We start from the raw sequence: 22,998 nt of genomic DNA on the forward strand, positions 1-22,998 counted from the left end.
AGTGCTCACTAGAGCCAAACTAGTTCCCCCAGCCACCCTAGGAATGCGAGGCCTGAGGGTGGGGCTGGGTACAGAAGAGCATGGCCCTACACCAAGGGGCTACAGCTCTGAGCCAGTTATAGTGAAAGGCCAGGAGGAGGAGAGGCGGTCCAGGCTGTGGTCAGGCAGGACCTGATCCTGTGTTCTTCCTGCAGGACAGGGATGTTCTTCGGGCTAGCAGCCATGGAACTGAAGGTGTGGGTGGATGGCATCCAGAGGGTGGTCTGTGGGGTCTCAGAACAGACCACCTGCCAGGAAGTGGTCATCGCACTAGCCCAAGCAATTGGTGAGTCTTCTGGGGGCAAACAGCCCAAAAGGTGGGACTGGGCTGGAGCCTGGTGGTCCAGCCCCATTTCCCCCTGAAGAAGGGTGGGGTTGGCTCTTGTTCCCTCTTGTCCTGCCCCAGTTCCTCAAGCCAGGTTGACAGAGACTAGGGAGACAGACTGACCCTCCCCTTTCCTCCCAGGCCAGACAGGCCGCTTTGTGCTTGTGCAGCGGCTTAGGGAGAAGGAACGGCAGCTGCTGCCACAGGAGTGTCCAGTGGGTGCCCAGGCCACCTGTGGACAATTTGCCAGCGATGTCCAGTTTGTTCTGAGGAGGACAGGGCCCAGCCTGGCTGAGAGGCCCTCCTCAGACAGCTGTCCACCCCCAGAGCGATGCCCAGTTCGTGCCAGCCTCCCCCCAAAGCCACGGACAACACCAGGTCGTGAACCCCACAAAGCACTAACCTTTGGCCCGGGGTGTCCCAGACTGGCCCCTCGTCCTTCGTCCCCTGAGCCTGCAGTCCCTGTAGCACCCACATCAGGCTGCTTCACAGACCTTCAGGGCCTGGAGCTCAGGGTGCAGAGGAATGCTGAAGAGCTGGGCCATGAAGCCTTCTGGGAGCAGGAGCTGCGGAGGGAACAAGCCCGGGAACGAGAGGGCCAGGCTCGCCTTCAGGCACTGAGTGCAGCCACTGCTGAGCATGCTGCCCAGCTACAGGCTCTGGATGCTCAGGCCCGTGCCCTGGAGGTTGAGCTGCGGTTGGCTGCAGAGGCCCCTGGGCCCCCATTGGCCACAGCATCTGCAACTGAACGCCTGCGCCAGGACCTGGCCATTCAGGAACGGCAGAGTGTGGAGGTGCAGGGCAGCCTGGCCCTGGTGAGCCGCGCTTTGGAGGCTGCGGAGCATGCTCTGCAGGTGAGCCTAGGAGTCCCTGGCCCCTGTCATTTCCCCACCCCCAAATGTGTGGACTTGAGGTCTGGCATCAGTCAGACTAGAAAGGGTAGTCTCTGTGGGGGCACCAGAGTTATGCCCCCTGAGGATCCTTGTCCCCCCAGGCCCAGGCCCAGGAGCTGGAGGAGCTGAACCGGGAGCTCCGGCAGTGTAACCTGCAGCAGTTCATCCAGCAGACGGGGGCTGCACTGCCACTACCCCCAGATAGAGGTCCCTCTGGCACACAGGTCAGAGCAGTTCTAAAAGAGGCTGGGCAGTGGGGCCCACCCCACCTCCCAACTGACCTGATTTCTCCACAGAATCTTCTGTGTCCAGCCAGAGAGGAGCACCTCCAGGGAGCAACCCAGGGCCCTGTCCTAGTGCCCAGCCTGAGTCCTGAGGGTATGTCTATTCCCCACTCTGGCAGGATGGGCCCTCCCCTGGTCTCGGCCTCCTCAGCCATTATCCTCCCACAGTTGTCCCCATGAGACAGAGTTCCTGGAGGAAACAGCCCCTGTCCCAGAGTGGTGCCTGCTGAGGACAAGCCAGATCAGCCAGCACAAGCCATTGGACAACAAGAGTCTGTGGTCACAGAAGATTCCTTCCCCATGGAGTGGGAAGCCCCAATGTCCCAGGGTTTCTACCATGAGGGACGGAAGTGCTAGGGAGGGGTTGCCCTCGTCTTTGCCAAGTCTGCCAGGCCCCCTGGAGAAACTGGCAAGAAGTGGCCAGGCCCCAGAGTCCATTACTACTTGTTGAGGTTGGGAGATGTGTGTGGATGATGTGTTCGGCTTGTAGATGTGTGCTGCCAAAGGCAGTGTCCTTCACAATGGGTGTGCATGGCCTCCCCACCCTGACGCTTAGACCTCAATAAACTGCCCAAAGTGGCCGGATTTTGTCCCGAAGCTCTGTTGGATCATGTCTGTGGGGTCTGGAACTTGAGGTGCAGACAGGAGCCATTACAGAAGATGCCACGCTACCTGGATAAAGTGCTTCAGGACCAAAGCTCAATAGGTTTCAAGGCTGGGGCTCCTGGGGCACACATTCTGACTGCTTTGCCCTACCTGCCCCTGAGAACCTTTGCCTGATGGAGCTTGCTGGCTCAGCCCTGGCCTGGGTTTCTGTCTGGATCCCTCTTCCACCTGGCTGCCACCAGTGGTAGGAACCCATGATGGCAGGATGTGTTAGACCTGCCTGTCAAGTTTACTGCCTCCTGGAGAACCCGTGGAGGAAGGTCCAGGACTCCTGGATTGGCCAGAGGAACTTAGCCAGCCCCAGGGACAAGGCTTGTCCGGCTCCCAGGGTGGGCTTGAAGCTTCTGCTGTGAGTCTGTGGCTGTAAAATTAGGGAAGGGCAGATTCTATAACCCAGCTGCGGCCTAGGTCCTCGGGCTGTAGCCTCTCCCAGAGTCCTGGTCCTCAGGAGTGTGGCACACTCCCAGTTCCCAGGGCTGTGTTTGGGGTTGGAGATATTTGTGATAAGCAGAACTTGAGGGTGTCATGCAGGAAGCCTTGGGTAGTACTGGGGAATGGGATGGGGATACTGGATGACAGGAATCTTTTGCTGGATCTGATGGGAGGACATGTTTGGATAGACTCAGCTTTCTCCTGGGGTGGCTTCTGAGCTGGGTCCAGTGCTCCCCATTTCCTTTAAGGCAGACTGCAGGGGACATGGAAGTCTTGGCACTCAGGGCCTTACAGAGTGAGGGCCACCAGAAGCCCACTGATGTGGGGAGCAAGTGGGACTGGGTATTACCTGCCAGAGGCAGGGAGCAGGGAATTGGAAGGCTCCCAACCTGGTGTCAGCAGGCCAGAATCCCCACAGCCTACTGCTCCTATCTGCTCTCCCACCTGAGCCTGCGGCTGCCTGATCTGTGGGACCAAACACAGGGTCACAGCAGGTGATGCCCAGAGTGCACAGGTCACTCTAGCTGCAGCCTGGGACCTGCTACCCAGCCCCCTGCAAACACCCATACACTCAGGACGATTGCATGCACTTCCGGGTATCAGTCTGAAGCCATCATGGTTCATCTCCCAAACTAACCCCACAGACCAATAGGAGGGAAGGCCAGGTGGCAACCAGAGACCACCCCATACACAGGGAGCTGGGGGTGGGGGGCTAGGTCATGTTCTCCCATGTCTAAGCTGTGTTCCCTAGCCCTGAGAGGAAGCAGGCACAAAGCCAGTGTACACCATCAGTTTCCGGTACTCTTCCAAAGACACCTGTCTTTCCTGAAGTTATTATCAGGCTCTGTCCATTGCCTGCAGCTCCTGGCCCTATAAAAGCTGCTAACTCCTCGTAACTACCAGACAGGTGCTGTGCTCTGGGATGGGGAAATGGGTTTAGCCCCCTTCCTTGGTGGCTATTCCAGGTGGACCAAACCCTACACTCCAAAACAGTTGTCTGAGTGCTTCAGATCACTAAGCAAAACTTTTTGAGTTGTTGAAAAGTTTAGTTTTGAGTTTCAAACTTTTACTTTGAAGACAATGCTAAAGTAAAGAAGGGTCAAGCTCCCTACAAGTATCCATTCCGGGCAGGGCAGGATCCACACCAGCAGAGGCAGGCACCCACCAGGTGTCCCTGTAGAATAGACCATGCTCATGCCTGGGCAGTCTGGCAGGAGGGCAGAGCCAGGCCTTACTGGCCTCAGGGCTCCTGCTTACCCCCAGACCAGAAGTGGCCCCTGGCTACTGAGGGTCATAGTAGTATTGACCCCTGGCTCAGTGAAGAGGTAAGTGGCTGCTTGGTAATAAGTCAGCTCTGCAGTTTCCTGGCCCAAGATCATATAGCCTCCTTTCACCTCCTGAGACTTCAAGGCATGGTACCACACTGGGAGCAGCACAGTGCCCTCCAAAGCCAATCACAGTACTTGTGAGGTCTGGACCAAGCCTCCTCCTCCTTCTCTGGTGACCTGGCTCCAGCCATAGCCATCAACCATCACGGCCCCCAGAGGAAAGGACAGATGTCCAGACCAGGTGCTCTAGACACTCCTCAGCCAGATTTTCAGGGTGGATTGAGCATACCCAGCAGAGAGGGACTCTCTGAGGGGCTGGTCCCTGGGCCCCACAAAGAAGTCCACAGTCCTGATTGCCTCACTGAAATGGCAGAAATTTGCAGAAGAATCAAAGCTGCACTCCCTTTCCATAGGAAGTCCCCAGAGGCAGTTCCTGTAGGTAGGCCTGGGTCCTGTGGGCTGAAGATCACAACACCCCTGCTGCCCAGCTTGATGAAGGCTCCTGGGAACTCAGCATAGCCTGGTACCCTGGGACACAAGAAGAAGAAAGTTCCCTCCAAGAGGGTATCTGGCCCCATCTTCCATCTCCCACACGCGGAGAATCCCCTGAGTGGCACCCTTTCCTCCCCCACCTGTCCTTGCTGGGCTCTGACAGAAAAGCCTGTAGACGCAGTCCCGACCTAAGGGCCAGCTGCCCTTTCCCCCCAGGGTGTAGGTGTGCACCCTCCAACCCTCATGTGGCCAGGCCTGCCCGCTAGACCGAGGTCACCGAGGGGGCCAGGGTTTCGCGCTGCCCAGAGACAGATCAGCCGCTGTCACACGCACAGTGGGTCCGGAGCAGCGCAGTGTGCGGTGGGCAGTGGCTGCCCTGCGCCTGGAGGGACAGTCCAGCGGGCGGGCGAGTGGAGGGGTCGCCCCCCGCCCCCTCCAACTTGGGCATCCTAGCCACGCTACCTCTGCCTTGCCCGATACCCAAATTCCCCAGGGGAGGGCAGCCTCCGAGGTGAGCCCCGCCCGCCAGCCTGGGACCCCTCGTGCGTCACCTGAGACCCCGGCACTGGGCCGTCGCGGACTCTCTACCAACTTCAGCGGCAGCCACTGCTACCCTCGAGCCCCCGGCGGAGCCCCGCCGGGGCCCCGCCGCCCCGCCCCGTATGCAAAATACCTATCCTATAGCCAATGGTCGGCCAAGCCGGGCCCGCCCTGCCGCGCCACAGCCAGTGGGCGCCAGGGGGGCGCAGCGCGCCCCGCCCACCGCCGCGCGGTCCTCCGGGGGCGAGGCCGGCGCGTTCTTTTCTGCACGTCGGCCTGGGGAGGGGCTGCCACCTGCCAGGCGGGGCGTCGCGGGGTGGCCTGGTCGGGAGGCATCCCCCGCTGGCAGGACGCGTGGTACGGCCCAGGCGGTCCCCCTCCCGCTCGCGTTGGTACAGCCCGGGTTCTCCTGGCGTCTGGGCCCCGGGCTGGGTGCGCTGCCCGTAGTTTCTGTCTTCCGCCCGCCCAATGCGGTGGATCGTGGGGCAAGGAGGGCCCCTTGTGGAGGGACCTCCTGCAAGCCAGAGGCTGCCCCCGTCACACACACCCCGTGCAGTATTACTGCCTGGCCGATTCGGGGCTCTCCCCGTCAGAGGTCCACCCCTCTCGGAGAACCCAGAGCGCACTTAGCCTGGGCTGTGACCCGGGAGGCGCCTGCACGCGCCCTGACTCGGCGCCCTCAGAACGCCGGTCCTGCCTGAGCCGCCCTTTGCCGACTCCTGGGAGGCCTGGGAGCCCCCAAGGACAAGCAATTCAGTCTGCCTTCCAGGAGGGAGCGCCAGCTCTGTCTGGTCTGGTTTTTCAGATGACCCCCCGACGGGCAGTCCCGGGGACTCCTGGGGACTCCGGGTCCCTCCAGTGGGATCTATCGACAAGGAAAGCTCCAGAAGAGTCCTAGCCTGGAGGGGACATCTCGAGGGGTGCTGGGCTCTCAGTGGGCTTTCTCCTGTCTTTTCCAGGGACCCAGAAGAGTACTTGCTGGGCACTCAAAAGGTCTAAGGGAGCAGACTGTCACCTACCCAAAGACACACAGGGCCAGCTGCTGTAGCAGAGCCCCAAGGTAGCGGCCAAAAGAGACTGGGCCCTTCTCTGCTCAGTGCGCTCCCTACCATGGCCTAGGTGGTTCCTGAGGTGGAATCATGGGCTACCCAGGACCCCTGATCCAGCAGGCAGATGCCTGCTCTACTTTTGCTCCTAAAGCAGGGGTCCTCATAAGCTCTTTGTTTTCCTGTCTCCCTCAACCAAACAGCACCTGCCACACATGCCTCAGAGCCTGGCCTCCCTGCTGTAGGCTCAGCTAATGCCCCTTTATCCTCCTATCACTCAGGTCCTTGACCCAGGGACCAGCCACTCAGACTCAGCCACCTGCTCCTAAACCCACTGCCCCACTCTTTGTTCTCCCTTCTTCCACTGCCCCCTGCACAGGCTGGGCTGCAGCCTGTCACCTGCCATCCAAGGAGGTGTCTGACCCAGCCCAGACCTGGGAGCTTGGATAGTGGAGACAACTTTAAGCTTAGTGTGGTGAGGGTGTGGTCATTTACAGATGGGAGAAGAGCCAGGGGTCGACTCAGTTCCACTCCACCAAGAATTGAGAGATCATCACCAGGCACCCTAGCATCCACTTATAATGCCAGTGTAGCCACTCTAGCGAGAGGCTGAGGCAGGAGAATTGTAAATTCAAAGCCAGCCTCAGCAATTTAGTGAGGCCCTGTCTCTAAATAAAATATGAAAAGGGGATGGGGATGTGGCTCGGTGGTTGGATGCCCCTGGGTTCAATCCTTTTACAAAAAAAAAAAAATTGAGAGATCATGCCAGACTTATTGACACAGGCTTGTTTGTAATCCCAGTGACTTGGAAGGCTGAGGCAGGAGGTTTGCTTGCAAGGGCTGGGGATGTGGCTCAATGGTAAACCACCCCTGAGTTAAATCCCCAGTACAAAAAAAAAAAAAAAAAAAAAAAAACAAAGAAAAAAATTGAGAAATCCACAAGGTTTGGATTACATGAGTCTTGAAGGAACTCCTAGGAACCACTGGGATCCCTGAGGAGGCCCATATCTTCAGAGCAGAACACAAGTTGAGGGAAGAAATCAGGAACTAGAGGACAGGGGAAAATCGAGTGCCTCTCTGCCTCCTTCACCTAACCCCGAGTCCTGCCAACCTAAAATGCACCTCCTTTCACCATCCATAGTGGGCTGAATGGTGTCCCCCTAAAAAAGTTATATCCACATCCTGAAATCCAGAGCCTATATATTTGTGCTTATTTGGAAAAGGGGTCTTTGTAGATTATTTCAGTGAAGGATCTTGAAATGGGATCAACCTTAATTACCTGTGTGGCCCTAAATCCAATGACAGTGTCTTTATAAGTGGCAAAGGAGAGGACACACAGAGGAGAAGGCCATGAGAAGACAGAGGCAGAGACTATGAAGTAAAATGACCACAACCCAAGGATGCACGGAGCTCCAGCCACAACTGAGAAAGGCAGGAGAGATCCTCCCAGAACCTGTTGGCCAGGGACTTCTGTTCTCCATGATTGTGAGAGAATAAATTTCTGTTGTTTTAAGCTACCCGGGTTATGGTCAGAGGACACTCCTATACTGGCCTTCCCTGGTCTGAGAACATAGAGCTGCCTGTCCCTTCCTGGCTCTGGGAGTTTCAACTCCTTGTTCTCTTCCCACTCCCTCCCTCTACCTGCCCTTGCTTCAGCCTCTCTTGGGCATCTACCTGGCTCTGGAGGCCATCCCTGCTCCTGGGGATGGGGTAGAATGGGGCAGGAGGTGATGCCTGGGCTCACCCAGTCTCACATATGTGCAGACCTGATGGCAGAGGGAAAGGGTTGGACAGAACTCTGGGAGAAGGTGGCCTGGGCTATACAGAACTGAGGGAGCTCCCACCCTAGCTCTACCCTCCTGTACACCATATCTGTGCCTGTCTGTGCCTGCACCAGGCAGAAGCATCATATCAGCACAAACCAGAAATCCAGCAGGGTGCAGGTCTATGTAGGTAAAATGCATGTGTGTGTGCACACAGGCCATGGCATGTGAGAGCTGGCAGGTGGGCAACTCAGTGGTGTGCATAAGAGGTAACAAGACTAATGTGAGGGGAGTTGTATATGGGAGATATCTGTGCTTGACAGGGTGTGAGGCATCTACCTGCGAGCAGGTAAGGTGTCATTTTACACCTTAGGGAGGGCATCAACAGATATGTTTCTATGCTCAGTTGGGGTCCAGTCTGGCCTCAGGGTACTCTTTGTGGTCACTTTTTATTCCTAAGCTTGAACTGGCATAGCTGGGTAGGTTGTAAACTGCTCAAAGATGCTCTCTGAGATGTTCTTCACATCTCATTATGTGTGAATGTGTCTATTTTGGCAATTTTTCCAGCTGTGTCCTAGGGGCAGCTGTGAATGAAGGTGGGAGAGGTTGGTCCCTGTCCAGGGGGATGCTGAATTGACCTGCCTGTCTTCCTCCTTCCCAGGAGCCTCAGTGTATATGAGCACCCCTATATCTAACTGTCTTTAGCAGGCAGGTACATTCACAGAAAAGGGCTGACACATGTGAAGTCCAAACTAGGAGGGATGATCAGATACCGTTCCTGCAAGGAGGGCTAGGGTGCCACCCCCTCTTTACCATGCTGGACCCATCCAAAACTCTCTCCAGTACTCACCCACTCAATCCTCACAATGACCTCTGGGGTACATATGACCATCAACATCATTTTACAGCCAAGGACACTAAGGCACAGGCAGCAGAGAGGGACTTGCCTGAGGTCAGATAACGGATACTCAAAGTGCCTGGGTGACTCTTGAGGAAAACACCCATCCTGATCCTGGTCTCTGGCCCATCAAGAGTAGAGAGCTTATTCCTGAGTACCCTTCTGTGGCACCATCCTTCCTTCCTTCCATTTAGCCTACAGCATCGGTGATGTTTCAGCCATTGCAAACAGACAAAAAAAAAAAAAAAAAAAAAACCCTCTCAACATTGCTCCCTCTGCACTGCCTCCACCCACTTTTACCTCCCTTCACAGTTAAGTGGCTGCAACCTGGTTGCTGCTCATTGTGCTGTTTTATCATTCCCTTTATCCTCTGGTCAGCCCCTGCCCCCAGCACTGCTGTGCTGCTGTTCTGGGATATGGGGGCCAGCAACCTCCATCTCACTCCCCCAAGGACTCTCTCCTTGATCCAAGTGCCTGTTTCTCCTGGTTACAGACTCTCTCCTGCTTCTGTCAGTCCTCCATTCCCACCACCCTTGAAATGTTTATTTACTTATTTATTTATTGGTCTCTTTTGAGGACTCTGGACCTCTTAATGTTGGAAGCCTGTGGTTCTAGATCTATTCCCCCACCACCCTATTTTACCTGCAGCGCAGCCTTTGCCCTCTCAACATCTCCTCTGCACTGTCCGGTACCCACAGGACTCCCCCAGCTTACTCCCTCCCCTGAATACATTCTCATCTCCCTGCCCTCAGTCTTCCTTTCCCTTTCCCTTCCATGGCATTCACAGCTGTCTTCTACCACATCTACCAGGAGCCATTCCTTCCAAACCAGTGGTCCTGTCCTGGATGGGGTCCCCGTCCCGCAGTGGCCCTGCACCTGGCTTGCTTTTATGCAGAGGCCTGAGGGGTCCATAAGCCAGGGCCAGTCACCTGTGCAGCACCCCAGTGTGCCACCACACCCGGCCCTACAGTCTTTTTTTAAATATTCAATTTTTTAGTTGTAGTTGGACACAATACCTTTATTTTATTTATTTATTTTTATGTGGTGCTGAAGTTCAAACCTAGGACCTCTCATGTGCTAGGCGAGCGCTCCATCTCTGAGCCACAACCCTAGCCCTATTTTATTTATTTTTATGTGGTGCTGAGGAACGAATCCAGGGCCTCGCACGAGCTAGGCGAAGCTCTGGCTCCGAGCCCCCAGCCCACTCCGCAGTCTTTTTGTGGGAGCACAAATCACCTTCACCCACACCCTACAGCTGATTCTCTACAGTGTTCTTGGCTTACTGTCTCCCTCCCCTGGGCTGCAGGGGACGGGGATGGGGGCTCATTCTCTGCCGTGCTCCAGCAGCTCAAGAGCCCGCACACAGCGTCCATCCTGAGTCCACGCAAGATCTCTGCCACAGTGGCCCGAGCAAAGCTGCGCGCCGCAGAGGCGGGACGCCCTGCCCCGGGCACTCGGGTCTGGTGGGGCCTTCAGGGGGCGGGGCCTGGGCGGGGCTCTGGGCCGCGGGAGGCCCTCCCGTTCGCTCGGGGCGGTCGGACGGCACCACCTGAGGCAGCGGGGGACACGGTTCGGCCGGCGCGCCCGCGAGGGCTAAGCCGCACGAATGTTTCGGAACCATGTTCTTCCTGGACGCCGGTTCTGCACTAACCAGTGCTTTTTAGGGAGTAAGGGCCTGCCGAGCCTCGACGCCCCGACCGCGGTTCTCACCCGTTCTTGTCCCAGTGGTTCCCGCCAACGGGCGGGGCGGAGGGCCCCGGAAGTCGGGCTGTGCACTTCCGGGTCGGGGAGCGCGCGGCGGCGGAGGCGGCGGCGACGGCGACCGCGACCTGGCCTCGTCGCGGAGTCGCTCCGAGGGCGGCGGCGGGAGCGTCGGGTGCGCCCTGTAGGCGCGAGGTTCCCGGGTACGTGCGGCGACCGCGCCGGCCCGGCGTCCCTGCCGCGCCAGGCCGTGCTGGCCGCCCGCGGGCGCCGCGCGCTTTGTCTGCGGCCTGCGGGGCGGGGAGGCCTGCGCGCGGGCGGGCGGGCCCCGAGGCCTGGCGCCGGCCCGGGAGCCTCACGCGGCGGGACGCCTGGGCCGCAGGGACGGGGCTGCGCGGGGCAAGTGCGGCTGTGGCCTGGTGGGCCTGGTCCGCTCTTGCCCGGGGCTGTGGATGACGGCAGAGCTGCACGTCTCTTACTCAGCCTCAGCCGTCCCCAGGCAGCCTCTCGGGAGGGCGGTCGTCCGTGTTTTACCGAGGAGTAGCTCCGAGCCCAGAGAGGCTGAGTAACTTGCCAGCTTCACACAGGCAGAGAGGCAGAGCCAGAGCTGCTCCCTCATCCTTTCACTCAACTGTCCTGCTCTTTTCAGAAGCTTTTGCCGAGCTTGTGTGCCCTTGTTTCTGCAGTAGACAACAGTAATTTGCTGGGGAGGCATGTTGACCACTGGTGGCATGGATAGGGTTTGAGGCTGAGGTGGGTTTGGCTTGGGACTTGACATACTTTCCCTCTCTCAGGGACCACTTGGTTTTCTTTATTAGAGGAAGAAGACTGAGTCAAAGTAACAGCACGTGGCACCTTTTTGCGCTGTACCACGGGGTCCATTTCAACTCATTGGAGACTTTACAGTCTCCAAGTTGTTGAGTTTCATGACAGTTTACAGTTTGAGGTTTCCTGTCTCCTATGGTAGGAGGTGGATGGGGAAGGACAAAGCCTGAGTGAAGAAGTTAGACTTGCTGCAGGCTTGCACAGTGCCCAGAATGGGCACCCAGGCTCTGGTCTTGGCACCAGTGTAGCCCTTTTGGTTCCTCAATAACAGTTGGAATTGCAAGTTCAGTGGTTCCTCCGAGTTTGAAGGGGGAAATAGCCTTTTCAGTTTTCTTGTTTTTCTCTTGACCTCCCAGAAACCTGGAGGCTGAGCAGGAGTGTCACAGCATCTCTCTGAGAGTGTTCTGCCAGTTCTGCCAAGGACAACCAGGAAGGACTATGGGCTTTTCTGCAGGAATGGTTTAGGCCTTGGTCTCTGATGGTTAGCAGTGGGGATGATGAACCCCTGTGGGCCTGCCCAAGCTGGAGCTGCTGGGGGACTAGAAAGAACTAAGCTAGAGGTACCCTAGCACCGTGTTCTGGCTGGGCTTTCTGGTGGGGAAGGGAAGACTGGTGGCCCCGGATTGTGGTTTTTGTCCTTGCTCCTTGCTCCGGAGGTATCTTTGGAGGCTGCTGGCTTCTTTTGTTCTCCTGCGTGCAGGCCCCAGTTGTTGCCTCCACTTGGGTTTTGTGACATCCAGAAAGAATTTTGCTCAGCTTTCTCAACCTGAGCCTCCAACGCCGTGGTAGTGGGCCATAGTGTTCTTTGGCTGTGGGCCTCAGGCTGAGTGGAGGCTACAGACCCCTCAGAACATAGCCCCCAGGTGCATGCATTCCTGGAGTTCAGCCTCTTTCCCAAGCTGGTATTCTGGCAAACTCCTATGTGCTAGCTCTGCTGCTGCCTCACTGATTTCTCCAGGCAGCCCTCTGAGACAGGTCCTGCCATTGTCCCTTCTTGTGGCTCTTGGTCACAGTCCATCAGGAGAGAAGACAGGAGTTCTGTGTTCATATGTTTGACCTTGTGTGTAATACATCATTTAAGTGAGGGATTTGCTGTCCACCAGTTAGGCCCTAGAACTGCTCCCAGCTCTGCCCTGCTGTTACCTAGGTCGTATTGGGCTCACATTTCTTGGTCTCCCTGAAGTATACCCTGGTTGGGCTGGTGTATGCTTCTCCACCTTCCTTACCTGCGTGCAGTCAGGGCAGGGCAGGCAGTGGAGCAGGAGGCCTGGGTTTTATGGGAAGGGTCACAGCCATGGCCAGAGCTTTACAGATCCTTTTACCTGAGATCCGTGGTCAATGCTGGGTCTCAGTGCGGGAGAGTTGTCATCATCTTGGATGGGCTATAGCATGGTCTCATCTGCCTGCCTGCCTGTGCCTCCTTCAGGGTCAGTTTTCCAGCAGGAATCTGGCCAGCACTCCCTGCCAGATTTCTGAACTCACCAGCAGCAGGGTGCAGACGCTTCTCTGAGTGGGGATTTGGCCAATTATCTTGACTTTGGGGCAGCAGGGAGAGGAAAAGTTAATTTGGCAAAACCACGTCTTGGTTCGCCATTTTTTGATAGTAGTGACATTTGTCCATTGGCGCTTTCCTCAAAGGAGCATTCCCTCGCTGATTAGCAGGCGTTGGAGGACTTGGAGCTCTGTAGTGCCCATCATGTGGGGAGGTGATAGGGGACTGGTGAGAAGGTGACTCTAGAGGTTGTAGCCCACTCCCAGCCACTGCAGTGGACACGGAGTCTCTGCAGCCTAGGGAGGGAAGTAAGTCTGACTGCAGAGTCAAGCCCATCCCCATTCTCCTGCCTCCGAGGTGGGGGTCTCATGGGAAGCCTGTGGTGCTGCAGTGGACTTCATTGTGTTCTGTTGGGTTCCTGAGTGATTCCTGAGTGAACTCCACATTCTCCTCCAAGGCCACCTAGAAATTGAAGGGAGCAGCGCTGACAAGAAAGGGCTCTTCTTTGGACTTCTGTGGGGATCAAAGTTTGAGGCCCTCGGGTACAAGGAGGGTTATGTTGAGCCATGTTTGAAGACTGGGCCTAGCAGTGTGATCTTGGTCTGCTTTGCCTCCCAGCCTGGGCACTACCAGGACTCCACGGACTGACTTGTGATCAAGGCCCCAGGTGCCTCTGCTGAGTCTTGCTGCCTCCTGATAGTGGTCAGCTAAATAGAGACTGCTGGCCCAGCCTTGGCCAAGAGTGACGTGCCCACGGCGTGGAAGGCAGACAGCTTCCTGGTGACCAGCCCTCAGTTGACAAGTACCACTATGCCTCAGCCCAGGAAATATCCATTTTGTTCATTTTTGGCCTTGGGACACCTTGAGGTGCTTGTACCAACATGTGGCAAATCCTCAAGTGTTTGGACCTGGCTTTGCATATGGCTCTGTAGGAGCCAGTGTCTTTTTTTTTTTTTTTTTCCTTTTTTGGTATTAGGTATTGAATACAAGGGCACTCTACCACTGAGCTACATCCCCATCCTTTTTTGAGACAGAGTATTGCTAAGTTGCTGAGATTGGCCTCAAACTTGTGATACTCCTGCTTCAGCCTCCCTAGTCTCTGGGATACAGGTGTGGCTACCACCTGGCTCTGTAGTATCTTTCAGTATGGTTGAGTTGCTGCATGTGTGGTCTCATGCCTCAAACACAACATGCACAGAAAGGTTCCAGCACCAGGAACATGACAGGAGAGAGTGACTGTTGTTCTTTCTGGGGCTCTGCAGCTCTGACACTTTGGAGATCCCCTGGCTCCTCTTTCTTTCAGAGCTGAGCTCCAATGTGCAACAATGGATGACGACAGCCTGGACCAGCCTGTGGCACAGAGCCCGTGTCCGGATGGATGCCCCCGAGTGGGCCCTGCAGACCTGACCAGCAGTGCTGGTGAGCCCTGGCTAGGAGGGATGTCCCTGGTGGATTCTGGTGCCTAGAGTTTTTTCGGGTATTGATGTTCCAGGAGGTTGTCTGTGTGCGTCAGTTTTCAGCTTTCAACCCTTTAAAAAAGTTATTCTTTGAATTTAAATTGTAGGAGTGTAGTACATTGATTCTTTTTGTCATGTTGTTTATTTTTGGTGTTTTGGCTCAAGCATCCTCCTGCCTTAGTCTCCTGCACCAGTCTTTTGTCTTAGTTTTAATGCAGGCAATACATGCAGGACAAAAAGACTTTGGGCATTCCCCTCTTCCCTTCACTCATCTCCACCTGTCCCAGTGGCCCTGTGGCAGGTGTCCTGTACTCTCCTGTGCGTGCGCAGAGCATCCTTGGCTCTATGCTGCCTTGCTTTGACATGGCCCCCACGGTCTGTGATTTTCCCTGGTGACATAGGTCTAGAAGAAAGCAGCGATGGTCACAGTGGGGACTCTGAGGGCGACACGGGCAGTGAGCATGGAGACTGCACAGACAGAGAGGATGAGGAGGCAGCCTCTGAGGAGGAAGACCCAGAAGATGGATCAGGTAAGCTTGCTGGCATCTGAGTGGGCTGGGTGGGGACAGCATTTGGCAGAACCTGGGTAGCTGTACTCACTAAGCTGTGGGGAGAGCCTTTGCTCTCCACTCCTGAAGCCCGCGGACAGTGGCTCATTTCTGCTGCAGTCTTTTGTTTGGAAGTTCAGCTCAACAACATGGTCCTCCAGGCTTCTCTTCTGTTAGGGTGAAACTAAAATATCTAGAACATCAAGGGGCACACACTGCAGGCACACGCAACCAGACTGCAAGCTGGTGCCATAAATAGAGGTCTTGGCAGCCCTTGTCCCCCGCCACGAGGGCATGGGCTTGCCGTTCAGGCGCAGGACAGTCTATTGTGCCCCAGGGGATGTGCCCAGGACCATCAGACCTCCACATGGGTGCGGCAGTGACTCCATGCAGTGGCGCATTCTCTGTTCTGTCTGACAGCTGACAAGCATGTCTCAGGGATTTTAAGAGGTTTATGGCCCACATACAGTGGTTGAGGGGTGTGCAGACTCCTGCAGGACCAGTGCTTGAAGGGCATATGTGCTGTGGCTTCTTGTGTTGCCCTGAGCAGGTGCTGCCCTCCCCAGAGGAGGGCCTCAGTGTAGATAGAAGTCAGGCCCACCTCTGCCTTCCTGTTGTGGAAAGTCCAAAAGTGTGCCTCAGTCTTTCATGATGGCTGTTAGTGTTTGAGTGTTCCAGAAAAGTGACCCTTGTTTGTGGAGTAGGATTGATGCATTGTGAGCCAGCAGCTTTGTGTGCTTACCTCAGGTTGGACTTCCAATTCTGAGCAAGAATTGCAGATTCTGACCTGGGTGTAAAGGTCACTGATGGGGCTTTTGTACCTATTTCCTAGTGTTGAGTTGGGTTTGTCCCACCTACAGCAGATCTTGGCATGGGTGCTAGCGTTGCCTGAGCTAAGGGCAGAGGACAGTGAGTGCTATGAAGTCACTCCCTGTTGACCATTCCTGGAGGCTTCAGTGCCAGAGACTCTTGTTTGTGGCTGGAGTGAAGGCAGGTGTAAGCTTACCCAGGATCCCTGCTGACCCAGAGCTGGTAGGCATTGGAGGGGAAGACTCCAGGCCTGGTAGGGGAGGAAAGCTTCCCGAGAAACAAAGTTAAACCACAGCTTACAGGACAGGAGCTGGCTGGGCAGGGTGGACTTGGGTCAGGGATGGAGTGTTTGTTACTGTAGGACGATAGGCAGAGACCAGAACTTCAGCTGAGTGTGGGCAGGCACCCCACCGTGTTCCTCCCACGCCAGCGGGAGGAACAACAGGCAGGAGGTGCCCCAGTGGCTGAGGAGGAAGTCCCTCAAGGGCTTCTGTGTACCAAGGCTCCCTGCCATGGGCAGCCTGTGTCTACTCTGCCTGTTGGGTCTCCTGCCTTGGTGTTGACTCCTGAAACACATCAGTTGCTTTTCCTATTGTTTGTTGCATTCCCAGCTTGAGATAGTGTCTCTCAAATCTTACCGTAAGAGATGACAACTGAACTTGGACCCGCTGCCTCATTCCCAGGGTTTGTTTTTTCCAGCTCTCCAGACAGTGTGGTCATTATTGTTTGTGATGATTGTTGTGATCGTGCAGTGTCATTCACAGCTGCTCTGCTCCAGGACAGCCCTCCTCTGCCTGGCATGCGGCCCTGTCTCCTCTCAAGAGTAGTCTCCATGCAGTTCTCCTTGAACACTTGGCAGAGTCTCCATGCCCTGGTGTCTCAGGCCAGCCACCTGCTGTCCCGCTGGGGTTAGTGCTCATCTACACCTTGTGGTCCTTTGTTTGTCCAAGGTATTCTCTAGTAGCCCCAGCAAGGAAGACTGCTCAGGGCCTCGCCCACCTTCTCCTCTTTGTTCATGCTAGGGGTCATTGTCCAACACCCAAAGGCATAGCTCTGTGGGCTGGGCACTGTGTCGAGCTCAGGCAGCCCTAAGGTCACCAGTTCCTTGCCTTTGGGATTCATAGGAAGAATCTGATCACCAGGCATCTCCTACTTCTGCTGTGGGCACTAAGCAGGAAAGCTGAGGGCATTTGTCAATCTACTGTCCATTTATTATCTTCCAAAATGTTGTGCATATCCCTTTATTAGTTTTCCAGTGCTGTGTGACAAGGCACCACAGACTCAGGAACAGTGTTTCTGCTGGTCAGTCTTGGTACCCACCAGCTGACTGCAAGGCATTGGTCGGGCCACACTTCCCTTCAGGCTCAGGTCCTCCTCCAAGCTCTGCCTGGTGGCAGTATTTCTAGGGTTGAAAGACTGAAGTGCTGTTTTCTGGCTGCTTTTGGTGGGACCGTCCTCAGCTCCTGGGGGCCACTCACTGCCTTGGCCACATGTGTTAGCTAGTTCAGTTTTTCCGGCCCAGCAGGAGCATTCTTCTCTGATTACTGTCTCTGCAAGTAGCTAGAGAAATTCTACTTCAAAATAGCTCATCTGGCAGGTGTGTGGTGGCTCTTGCCTGTAATCCCAATAATTTGGAGGCAGGAGGATCATAAGTATGAGTCCAGCCTTGGCAACTTAGTGAGAATGTCTCAAAAGACTGGTGATGTAACTCAGTCGTAGAATTCCTGGGTTCAATTCCCAGGTTTAAAAAAAAAAAAAAAAGCACTCACCTGATGAGGTTGGGCAGCTGGGGATAATTCTCCTTTTTCTGGGTAGCAGGAGAGCCCTGGAGAGGACATGCGAGCACCTCCTCTGGTCCTGACCACAGGGGCAGAGTCTTAGAGCTGGTGGGAGCGGCTTTTGTGGTACACGGGAACGTGGGTCCTTTGTGTTTGGCACTGCTCTGGTGGAGTGCCGGACGAAGAGAAGACATGTTGAGTGTGTTGGCTGCTGGGCTCAATTGAAAGCATCCTGCTTACGTGCTGATCAGGCCCCATCACCAGACCTCTAGAAATAGTCCTCATCTGATGTAACCCAGTGGCCCACTTAGAAATCTGTGCCCTCTGTATCCCAAAGGAAGAGGAAGAAGGGGCCCTGAAAGAGGTCTTATCTGAAGGCAGATGGTCCTGTTGTGATTGTGTTTTTAGAAAGAACTGTTGGAGACACATGCAGCTGTGTAGTGGCAGCATGTTCAGAAAGAACTGTTGGAGACACATGCAGCTGTGTAGTGGCAGCATGTTCAGTGAGATCTGTCTTTGAGACCTGTGCTGGTCCCTAGGGACCACCTTGCATCCTGGGGCTCCGGTAGGAGGACCTGGGATGGCTGCTTAGCCTGCCTCCCTGTCCCCTTGGTTTAGAAGCAGCTGTGGTTGAAGAAGCTTCAGGTAAGGAATGGTGGTATACGTGGCTGCAGGGCAGACTCCTCAGGGTCATGGGTGCCCCATGACTGTGGCCTTGCAGGTGGATAGGGCTATGTGTCCCATCAGGAGCTAGGACCGAGTGGAGTCCCCTGTCCTGAGTACAGGTTGGGCCCACTTGTAGCCAGTGTTTCTGTCGTTTGCTAATGTTGAAATGTTTCCGCTCTTTCAAGGTTCCCAAGATTCTGAAGATGAAGTGGAATCGTTGGTGGCAGCAACAGATGCTCAGGGGAAGCTGGAAGCCAGGAGCACTCTCAGTTCTGATGAGGATGTGGAGAGCTGCCCAATTTGTCTCAATGTGTTCAGAGACCAGGCCGTGGGCACACCAGAGACCTGTGCCCACTACTTCTGCTTGGACTGCATTGTCGAGTGGTCCAGGGTAAGTCAGTGTCTCATGGCTACTTCCCCCCCTCAGGATGCTCTCACCTTAGCTGCTAGCTACAATATCAACAAGATCTTGCCAGTGCCCCTCCTCTTCTGTCCCGGGTCCCCACAGCTTAGGAACATCTGCATGGTTGATTCAAGGGAGGGAGTAACAGCGTTGTGCCATCCCTGTGGCCCGTGTGCTGGGGTGACTTCTGTGAGCTCGAGCCTTCCTCTGTCTCTCTTACTTCCTGTTCTGTGGTGGGTGCCACCCAGATTAGATTCAAGGTTAGGTTTTTCTTTGGGCAAGCAAAGCCTTTGTTTAAATTGCGGTGCCAGACGACATATTTGCTATATATTAACTGTTTGATACTTGTTGAAAAATAATAAGAAAAATTAAAGGTTTACGTATCAGGAGAAGGCACGTGCAAGGAATAAGCTTGTCAGTAAAATTTTACAAATGAATTGTTGAAATGCTGTATTTAACCAGATTGCTAGACATAAGGTTCATGAAGATAAAAAATTGGACATAGAAATAGCCAGACAGAGTGTCACACACCTGTAATCCCAGCAGCTCCAGAAGCTGAGGCAGGAGGATCACAAGTTCAGTCCCCAGTACTGCTCCCCAAAAAAGGAAAGGAAAAAAGAAAGAAACCAGATATATAAAACACTTAAACAGCTTTTCTAAAAAAATTGCAACTGAATGGAGAAGACCACTTTCCAGAAGGGAAGTCTGTTCACAGAGGTGGTCACAGTGATACAGGCTCTACGAGTCCTGCTGGGAGGCCCATGGCATGTGATGGACGGTGAAGCTCCTAAAGGAGGCTGGGAAAGCAAGAGCTGCCAAGATAGCTTTGAAAAGGGAGACCTAGCTTCCTGGATGTTGGGATTTGTAAAACTGAAGTGATGTGACTGAAGTGGTCCAGAATGTAAGCCAGATGCACAGAGAGTGCAGGGTTCTGAGAGGCCTTGACATACTGGAGCACCAGGCAGAAGGCAGACAGTGGGTGGCATGTTGGGCTAGCTCACCCCACCCCACACTGCCAGGTGGATCTAGGTCCTAGAGTTGGAAAGCAGAACTCTGGGACTTCTGGAAGAAAATGCAGGGATTTCTGTCACACTTAGCAGAGTGTTAGGCCTGAAGGTCAGGAGGAGGGCACTCAGCAACACTGGCTGTGCCCTTTGCTGGCCCCAGTTCACAAGACTCATGGGGAATGTCATGTATAAGGCCTCTGGTGTGCAGACTAGGTCCACATAGACTGGCATGCAGATAGATGGGCATGGCAGGTGACCAGACAGCATGTGGCTATGGCCACCCCTGCCCACTGAAAGGGGCAGAGTCCCGTGGGAGAAGCTCACATTGTGATTCCATTTGTAAGAAACCCCAAGGAATAGCCACACATGGTGATGCACACCTGTAATCCCAGCTGCTCAGGAGGCTGAGGCCGGAGGATCAAAAGTTCAAAGCCAGCCTCAGCAAAAGTTGTCATGTTCCATGTCTAAAACACTCAGGGTCACTCCAGGTGAACTAGGCTGCGCAGAATAATCACACAGAAACAGAGAAATACCTTTTCCTTTAGGTCCTGTGATGGCTTCTCTGACCTTAGGGGTCATAGAAAGAGAGAACAGATGCTGAACCCTTTCATTGGGGAGAAGCCATTCAAATGAGGCAAGGGGTCAGGTTTCAGGGGGTTAAGCCCAGCTTCGTGATGTCTGCTGTCAGCGGGTTGACTGACATCTAGGAAGGCCATGTCCAAAGACAGAGCAAGAGAAGGGGACACACAAAGGGAGTTTCCATGGAACATTCTATCCCAAACAGGGCAAACGAGTGAATTACAAAGGAACAGGTGAGTGTAGCTCAACCCTAGAGGTAGGCCTACTCAGAAGACTGGCCTTGCTGTCCGAGCGGGTCCCTGCCCAAGCCACAACGAGTGCAGTGGTTGATCAGAGCCTGGTGCATCAGGACTGGAAGGTGTGATCATTCAGAGCAGCTCCCCACAAAAAAAGCAAGGTGCTAAGTAACTCAGATCATGTCTCTAAATAAAACACGAAAAAGGACTGGGGCTGGGGCTCAGTGGTTAAGCGCCCCGGGATTCAATCCCTGATACCAAAACATACACACACACCAGGGAAGGCTCTCCTGCACTATCTGTAGGAACAGGATGCAGGGTGGGTGAGATGGCAGACCTGGGATGGTAGTTCTGGGAAATACACATTTGTCAAAACTCACCAAAATGTACAGCCCAAATGAGCATGTTGTACTGCTACAGGATGCCTCAGTAGAGGATTCTTAAGACACTGGGCAAGGCAAGGAGAAAACAGGTGCAACATGTGTCTGATTAGGATCCACACTAGGAAAACAAATGCTAAAGAAACTCTGGGAAGCCTGCAGCAGTCTTGGGACTCTGGCAGGGGAAGCCCCTAAAGTGCCGCCCATTCTGCTCCTTCCCACCCACCTGCGCTCTTAGTCCTTGCCACTGGCATCTCAACTGGGACAGGCACACGGCTTTCTTCTCCCTCCTGGGTGGCAGCTCCACAGGCAGGCAAATCTCTGTGCAGTGTCCTTCATCTCAGCACAGGGCCTGGCACGTGGAAGTGTTCAGTTGAACAATTTTGGTGTAAAAAGAACTTGACTTCAAAATGAATTTCCAAGACAGTACTGACAGTGAAGGTGATTCTGCAGGATTCTGATGCAGTATTTATTTCTTACAGAATGCCAACTCCTGTCCAGTTGATCGAACAATATTTAAATGTATTTGTATTCGAGCTCAATTTGGTGGTAAAATCTTAAAGAAGGTAAGTGTAGATGTTGGCTGTTTCCTACTTGTGTGCCTGTCTTGTGGGAAGGAGCATGCTTTTAAAAGGTGATTTGCTTTCCTCAAGTGAGGAGGTGCTGGCTATATGCTTTTCTGAAATGCACTGAAGTGCCCTTTGCAGCCACAAGCATAAACCCAGAGCTGAAGCCTGTCTGAACTTCAGGCTGTGGGTGCGGCAGTGACTGGGATGTTGTGGTTCCTGGATCTGTATTCTGCACCCTCCTCATCACAGGGCTTCAGCAGCTGCAGGAGAGAGGAGGTTGCTGAGGGGAGAGGGGCCAGATTTCAGAGAGTATTGAGCTAATTACTTACTGTTGAGACTGGAAGGAGGCAGTCTTTGCCTCTGTTCCCCTGTACTTGCCTCTGCTTATCTGCTCTTCTGTGGTGTGTGTGGTGCTGGAGATAGAACCCAGGGCCTCCTGCATGCTAGGCAAGTGCCCTGACCCTGAGCATTCTTCTCTCGGTGATGAGCAATGTTGAAAGGCCTGTGGGGATTTCCCAGAGCCTTTGAACCCTAGATAGCCCTGGCATGTGTTCGCAGCTACACACCTACTCTTTTACAAACAAAGTCCAAGAATCCACAGATGTAGAAGTCTGGCTCTCTTGGATGCACATTTCTTTGGGACAGATGGCATTGTGCCTGCACTAGCCTCTTGGGTTTGGGCTGCAAGTGGCTGCTATATTTTGCTGGCTCTGTATCCCAGGCCATCATGTAACCCTTTTTGAGGGTGGCTTGAGGTCTCTGGCAGTGTCAGCTCGCACATGTGTTATGTAGGCCATTTCTCCTACCTAAAGGAGGTGCCAGTGGCATGTGGGACTCTTGTTGGAGAGAGGTCTGGGGCCAATTCTAGCTGTGCAGGCCAGGTGCAGGGTTGGTGGGTGTCCTTGACTCCTTTATCCTGACACAAGCATCCCATTGGAGAAAGCATGTTCACAGATACCTGAGTGTCTAAAGACCTTGGTGTCCAGAGGGTGGAGTTGGGCGTGTGCTCTCACCACATGGCAGCCTATGTGCACCAAGGTGTCGTGTTCTGGCAGGCATGTTTCTGCGTCTACTTACTTATTAGTGGTTTCTGAGCTGTGTGTGTGGTGCTGGGGTGGAACCAGGGCCTCGTGTGCTTGGTGTGCACTCTGCCACTGAGCCTCATCCTGCCCAGTTCTGCTGTCGAGGCATGCTGCTTTAAAGCTGCCCTCTGCTCTTCACGTCTTCAGTCTCCTGAAGCATACGTGAGCCTCGAGGTGCTCCCTCCAGCAGTGTCCTGCCTGCCCACTCTGGACTGCAGGTCCCTCCCCATGTGTTGTGCTTTCCTTCTGTTGAGCCACTTTTCCTTACAATTATTGGCCTTTAGAAAACGTGGAGATCACTGTGTTAATTCAGGACTTCAGGCCTGTGGGCCCAGATAGATCTTAGGTCGGTAGAGCCACTCTCGGTTAGCTGCACATCATCCCACAAGCTGACCTAGATTCTGGGTCTCCACCATTGCTACCGGCAGTTCTCTCTTCAGATTCCAGTGGAGAGCACCAGAGCCCATGAGGAAGAGGAGGACCCGACCTTCTGTGAGGTGTGTGGCAGAAGCGACCGTGAGGACCGGCTCCTGCTCTGCGATGGCTGTGACGCTGGGTAAGGGTGGTGGGTCTGCCCATGTGCCTGCTGCAGACTGCGGGATGAGGGGCACCACAGCTCCTGCCTCAAGCGCTGAGCTTGCCTGCCCTCAGCAGGAGCACCAAGTCCAGCAGACAGCAGGCACTGCAGGCTCTCCCCACTCCTGCTGTCTGCATGTCTACTTTCCTGAAAACATGCTGGGGCCACAGAACACACCAAGA

General features: G+C 54.6%; 2 protein-coding genes across 10 annotated transcripts in view; both read left to right on the forward strand.

The window, feature by feature from the left end:
- Positions 1-200: 200 nt before the first annotated feature.
- On the forward strand, positions 201-2,138 carry Rassf7 (Ras association domain family member 7). 4 transcript variants are annotated; one of them, XM_005341619.5, is made up of 5 exons: positions 201-325; positions 506-1,218; positions 1,359-1,481; positions 1,554-1,635; positions 1,710-2,138. In XM_005341619.5, the coding sequence occupies exons 1-5, from the start codon at positions 202-204 to the stop codon at positions 1,769-1,771; spliced, it is 1,104 nt and encodes a 367-aa protein (XP_005341676.1). In that variant the 5' UTR covers position 201; the 3' UTR covers positions 1,772-2,138. The 4 variants fall into 4 exon arrangements, with proteins under 4 accessions (XP_005341676.1, XP_013221294.1, XP_021576710.1 ...); XM_013365840.4 differs by having other exon boundaries at positions 1,554-2,138; XM_021721035.3 differs by lacking the exon at positions 1,359-1,481.
- Positions 2,139-10,460: 8,322 nt separating this feature from the next.
- Positions 10,461-22,998, forward strand: part of Phrf1 (PHD and ring finger domains 1) — a 30,313-nt gene continuing 17,775 nt past the window's right edge. For 4 of the 6 annotated variants that reach the window (XM_078045246.1, XM_078045248.1, XM_078045247.1 and 1 more), the window contains exons 1-7: positions 10,461-10,610; positions 14,028-14,143; positions 14,583-14,711; positions 16,304-16,447; positions 18,169-18,374; positions 21,071-21,154; positions 22,680-22,795. In XM_078045246.1, coding sequence (XP_077901372.1) covers positions 14,050-14,143; positions 14,583-14,711; positions 16,304-16,447; positions 18,169-18,374; positions 21,071-21,154; positions 22,680-22,795 — 773 coding nt within the window. In that variant the 5' untranslated portion in view covers positions 10,461-10,610; positions 14,028-14,049. Of the gene's footprint in view, positions 10,611-14,023; positions 14,144-14,582; positions 14,712-16,303; positions 16,448-18,168; positions 18,375-21,070; positions 21,155-22,679; positions 22,796-22,998 lie in introns of those variants that run through there. The other 2 variants (XM_078045250.1, XM_078045249.1) reach the window with 2 other exon arrangements.

This window comes from Ictidomys tridecemlineatus, chromosome 4 (assembly GCF_052094955.1).
Source record: "Ictidomys tridecemlineatus isolate mIctTri1 chromosome 4, mIctTri1.hap1, whole genome shotgun sequence".
Taxonomy (NCBI): domain Eukaryota; kingdom Metazoa; phylum Chordata; class Mammalia; order Rodentia; family Sciuridae; genus Ictidomys; species Ictidomys tridecemlineatus.